This window comes from Myotis davidii, unplaced genomic scaffold (genome assembly GCF_000327345.1).
Source record: "Myotis davidii unplaced genomic scaffold, ASM32734v1 scaffold1798, whole genome shotgun sequence".
NCBI classification, from domain to species: Eukaryota; Metazoa; Chordata; class Mammalia; order Chiroptera; family Vespertilionidae; genus Myotis; species Myotis davidii.
In genome coordinates, this window is record NW_006288952.1 from 293,603 (window position 1) to 299,602 (window position 6,000).

Sequence of the window (6,000 nt, forward strand, 5' to 3'; positions counted from 1 at the left end):
CCCATAATTGTACCATGTCAGTTAACTCATGTTTCTATCTTGATTACAAGATCCACAACAATAGCTGTTGAAGAAAGTATTTTTGAATAAATGATATAATAATGTATTTATCTTCCCTAATTCTTTAAAATGGACTATGGAGACACTAGGGATATTTTTATTGTTTTAAATTAGGCTTATTTCATTATTGAAGCTATATATTATCATTAGACTTTTTTTGATGTATTATAAAATGTGAAAGCTTGAGAATAGATTTTGTTTTCAAATATGAAACCTAAACTCTGTTTAGGTTTAAGGTGTTCAAAATTTTTCTCATAGTTGCAGTATGTTTTGCTGAGCTAATAGTCCCCACCTGGGGAGATGCTGAATGTTTCCCTGGGACTGTCTGACACCACACAGAAGGAATTGAAACGTCTGCCAGGTGGTCACATGGATGCTGTTATAGAACAAGTTCTCATATTGTCATAGCAGGCAGAAATATCCCAGGCAGCAGCAGTGCGGAGCATAAGCAGCCACTTCTAGGCTGACAACCAAAAGCTAATAACTCACATGATTGAATTTCAGGGAACATTTTTCCCATAGTTGGGAGTGGGTGCCTGACTGAACCATTGATGTCAGCTATGAACAGTGAGAAAAATGCTCTTCTAAGATCAAAGACACATAACTGTATTTGGAATTTGTTCAAGAATAGTAACTTTGCGATTACAAACATACTTTTAACTGTGGTATTTTGTTATCTGTCTTCAAAGGAGAACTTCTTGTTGATAGTTAGACCGCTTCCTGCCTTTCATCTTTTTTTCTGACTGTGGACAAAGGCGAAAAGTAAGGCAGCACCATAGTAGTGATGGTCTTTTTTAAAAAAATTGTATTTTATTTTATTTTTTCCATCACCATTTACCCCCTCTATGCCCTCTTTCACCTCCACCCATCCTCTCCACAATCACCACACTGTTGTCCATGCCCATGAGTTCTCTTTTATTTTTTCATTTTTGCTCAGCCAGACCCCCTCCCCACACACACGTGGACACACACACACACACACATACACACACACACACACACAACACACACACACACGTACATTAGATCTGTCTGCCTCCTCTCTATCTATGAGTCTGTCTCCATTTTGCTTGATAGTTCAATTTGTTCATTAAATTCCACATATGAGTGAAATAATATGGTACTTTTCTTCTCTGACTGACTTATTTCACTTAGCATAATACTCTCCAGGTCCATCCATGACGTCACAAAGGGTAAAGTTGTTTTAAAATATGGGCAAATGCATTAGGCATTTTAGAAAGTAAATTTGGCTCTCGTAGAAATGCAGTTGTAACTTTTGAATGGCTTTCAGATTATTTCCTGCCAGATCAGTAGCAGAGGTTAGTGGTATAATGTGCAGAGAACCTGGAGGATGGAAAATAAGAATGTATAAGCTTTAGGAGCCAGGACCTTATCGCGACCAACAGGAGGCTGCCAGCATGGAAAAGCAAGTTTTAAGAAATAGAAAACCCTTCTGACAGGAGACAGCATTTGACAGAGTAAAGACACTGATTTGTCAGGTTGGTAAGGTTCTTGTTCTTGGAATCAGCCTAAAGCTGCCTTGATCTGCTTAACCAGATGGTATTTAATCAGGTGCTTCCTTAAAGGAATGTTGGAAGGTAGTAATTTGGGGCCATATTAGGCTAGTTGCAAAGTTATACTTGAACAACTTAAACAAGATGATATTTTCTAAATGAAATTGAAGGAAGAAAAGGGAGCAAAACTCATCCAAGATTGAACTCATCAAAATTTGCTGAAAATTACATGTGAAGGATACACCATTCGCTTTCTTTCTCAGCCTTCATTTTTCTTCATCAGCTCTTGCCAGTGATGCATCTGTATGAGGGTAATGAAGGTTATCCTGCATGAGTAATGGACCCAGATTTCCACTTCTCTGACTCTGTGGTAAGGAATGTCTTACATGAATTCTCCCTGTGTCCTAGAGCATTTTGACTAACGCTGTGTTTGGGGCAAAAGTCCCAATTACCACAGACTCTTTCATTCCACTTTTCTGATTTTTGTCTTTATTGATTTTCATTTAAAACAATGCAGGTTTTTGCTCTCCTACATTTTGTGGCCATAAGGTTTTTTGTTGGTATGTACATTTTTTTGAAATATTTTATTCTTTCATATAGCAAGAAACCTGGAAAATTATAAGTTGCCGTAAAAATAGATAATTTGTTGTCTACTCTATCCTGCAGTGAGTTTTCTCATTAGAATAAAAGAAAATTACCATTTAACAACTTTACCTATATTGATCCAGTTCATTTCAGAACTTGAAAGTGGCAAAGAAACCAAGAGTTCGTTCTGTTATCTTACTGTAAATAAATTTGGAAAATTTTAATTTTAAAAATACCAGTTTACCCATTTGTCTTGATGATTATACAACTTCAAAGCAATCTCAGGTTTATAATTTAGTTAAAAAACAAACCATCTACTAACAACAAAAACAACAATAATAATTAGCTCAAAAGGGACCCAAACTTTTTTTTACAAGCTCAGAGGAAAAGATTGTTTAGTTTTAAACTTAACTTCTTGTGGGCTTAGTTTTTTATATCTTTAAATTGATGGTGTTGTAGTCTGATTTGTAAGGTCAGACATTGGAGTTTTTTAGTGAACCAAAATTTGTATCTCATAGAGTCCAATATCTAGAAATAAGCACAAGAAATTGATTGTTTTCCTTTCTCCATTTTAGCAATGATAGAGTCCAATTTTAATATAAGAATAACTTTTCATACTTTCCCCCCCTTTTTAATATGTTCAGAAGAATTCCATCTTTTTTTTGGTGTTAAGCCAGTAATTTCTGACTGCAATGTGTTTTGGGAGCATCCTAACAAGGCCTTGGGAACAATAACTACAGAATTACAAAAGCTAGTTCTCGTGATAGTGGCGTAGATCCTGTTATATGTATGAATGAAGTAGTTATAGCTCTTGCACCTCCTTCTTCTGCCCAACACACTTGCTTTACCCTACCTAGTGTGTGTGAGATTTGCAGTAATAAAGAAGACATTAGGATTTAGGGTTCCATATAGTTGTTTGGTAGCAGTGATACCTTTTAGATGAATCTCAGATTTTTTAAAAAATACATTTTTATTGATTTCAGAGAGGAAGGGAGAGGGGGAAAGAGAGAAAGAGAGAAACATTGATTGGTCACCTCCTGCACACCCCTACTGAGGATTGAGCCCACAACCTGGGCATGTGCCCTGACTGGGAATCAAATCATGACCGCCTGGTTCATGGGCTGATGCTCACCCACTGAGCCACACTGCCTGGGTGAATCTCAGAATCTTTGAAAGTTAATATAACATAGACTCCAGGATATTTGAGGGATATTAAATAAAGCAGGTCCTACTTATCAAATCATTAATCAATCAAAGGGGGAGGATTACCCAAGAAAATATTAATCTGGATTCTGTCTAATGTTTACTTGTTACATAGAAACCATTAAATGCCTCTACTGTTGATGTATGGGGCTGGTTTGGCTCAGTGGAGCGTCAGCCCATGGACTGAAGGACCCTGTGTTCGATTCCGGTCAAGGGCACATACCTCAGTTGCATGCTTGATCCCTGGCCCTGGTCCAGGCATGTACGGGAGTCAACTGATTGGTGTGTCTCTCTCACATCAATGTTTCTCTCTCTGTGTCTCTCCCCCTCCCTTCCACTCTCTCTACAAATCAATGGGAAAATATCCTCGGGTGAGGGTAAACAACAACAACAAAAAAACCACTTTTAAAAAACCATTAAATAAACTCAAGGAGGTTTAATTACATGGCCCTTTAACTACCAGGGTAAGGAAATCATTTCATTGTACTTCAAGCTCATAATGCTAATTAAAGTGAAGTTAGACTGTACGAATCACTTTAGCAGTATAGGTACATGTCACTTGAACAAGAAAATCACAGGTTAAAGCTGACAAAAGTAATCATGTATTTTAACTCTGAGACCCTTGATCATCAGCAGACTTAATAGGACCCTTTTCAGTTTAATCCATTTTTTTAAGTGTTGCAATTGCAGAATTTACTGTTTCCTCAAATGCTTCTAGAACCACCTGCACGTGGTCAAAGAAGTATTGAACAGCAATGGAGCATGGCAACTGGACCACTTGAGTCCAGATCCTGGTGTCCAATGGGCTAGTGTCCTAGCTGTGTTACCCTGGGCAGGTTCCTCTCTGTGCCTCAGTTTCCTTTTCTGTAAAAGGTGGGTGATTATAATTCCTTCTTCAGAGTTGTTTTAAGGACTAAGTGAATTGATGATGATAGTTATAATAGTGCCCTTGGAGAATGATTAAGTCCAGAAAGAAAAAAATAAAAGTCATACTATTCTATTTTCACTATTCTCTTTGCTTTGTTATCCATGAAATTCTATTTTTGGTTTTCAGTTTAAAACTACAAACCTTCCCTTATTTACAATAAAATGTAGCTTCCTAAGTGGAAAGTAAGTATTTGAAAAGAAAGTGTTTATTATTGTTTTCATTACATATTATCCTTTTTTACTTTATAAATCCTCAATATTAGGTATAAAATACTCAAATGGATATGTTATGACTGGAATTCTAATACATTAAAAAAGTTTTTAAACTGTCTGAGAGATAGGTGTTGAAAGAGTAGTGACAGCAATTGCCTCTATTGACAGCAATTGCCTGGACTTGACACAATTAATAATTTAGCATGTTTCAATTGTCAAGGACAGACCCCCTTTTCTACTTTTCACGTATCCAGGTACTTGGAATTCCCCATTAATTTTTCATTATGAAGCTCTTCCCTTGTTCCAGCTGGTTCCCCTCTTGACAAATGAATGGTTTGAATTGATGTGAAGGGCCCCAGGATTTAAAGTCCCAGATTTTGCCACCTTTATTACTTGTCGGAGTTACAAATTTCCCAGTGTCATAGGCAGTTTTGCTCCAGATGTAACTCATATGATTTTTAATGTAAAAGTACGGCTAAGGTGGTTCAGTCCTAACCAACCTGTTCGTGACCTGAATCTCCTACTCTCTGAAAATTTAACGTCTCCATAATAAATCACACATTGAATTATTTATAAAGTAAAAAATTACTAGGGGCCTCCATGGCCTTGATTTGAAGCTATTAGGAATTGACTTTTTTTTAAGGCAAAAAAAATGTTTTCCCATATACTCCCTTGTAAAGACGTTGGGAAGTCTTATTTAAATATTGGGAAAGTTATGTAATCTTACTACTGAATTCCAAGAAACTACATGGAACATGTTAAAAATGTTAGCAATTAAAAAACAACTTAATGAAGTTATACAAAATTCAAAATGTACCCAATTTTAGAATCCAGTGTTAGTTAATAGTAGAAGAGGGTTTGCATAAACTCTGAGAAAAACAGTGTGGGAAAAACAAAATAAAACAGCTGTTAGAATTTTTTAAAGACTCACCCATATAGGTAAGAAATTATAGTCAGTGTAACGGTTGTATGAGGGGCTGTGAAAGCTGACTTTTATCTTTATCTTCCTTGTAAGAAGTGAGAGAGGGGATTGGAGGCCGACATACAGGAGAGGGGGTGCTCTACAGCACAGCCTGGTCCCAGCTGGAGATACTGAAATAAAATCAAAGTGGAGAATGGTAATAATGGGCCTTCAAGGTCATCTGGACCAGCCTTCTGATACTTGAAGACCTTCCAGTTTTCCTGCTTCATAAATTGCTAATTTTGTCCTTGAACAGGCCTGGTTTTTAATTTTTCTCTTTTTCTGAGATGAAAATCAGGACTAGATGCTGGGCATCCTTACTCTCAATCTGGCACTGGTATTGGTTCCATAGTTCCCTTCTTCTCTCCATGCAAAAACTCTACCAGCAAGAGGAAAACGAGTGGCCGAAACCGGTTTGGCTCAGTGGATAGAGCATCGGCCTGCGGACTGAGGGGTCCCAGGTTCGATTCCGGTCGAGGGCATGTACCTGGGTTGCGGGCACATCCCCAGTGGGAGATGTGCAGGAGGCGGCTGATC

At 37.5% G+C, this 6,000-nt stretch overlaps 1 protein-coding gene across 4 annotated transcripts in view; it reads left to right on the plus strand.

Moving 5' to 3' along the window:
- BBX (bobby sox homolog (Drosophila)) overlaps positions 1-6,000 on the plus strand; it is a 288,627-nt gene that overhangs the window by 155,335 nt on the left and 127,292 nt on the right. The window contains exon 4 of one of the 4 annotated variants that reach the window (XM_006761160.2): positions 1,858-1,944. The exons of 2 other annotated variants lie outside the window; for them this stretch is intronic. In XM_006761160.2, coding sequence (XP_006761223.1) covers positions 1,912-1,944 — 33 coding nt within the window. In that variant the 5' untranslated portion in view covers positions 1,858-1,911. Of the gene's footprint in view, positions 1-1,543; positions 1,564-1,857; positions 1,945-6,000 lie in introns of those variants that run through there. One more of the 4 variants, XM_006761164.2, reaches the window with a different exon arrangement.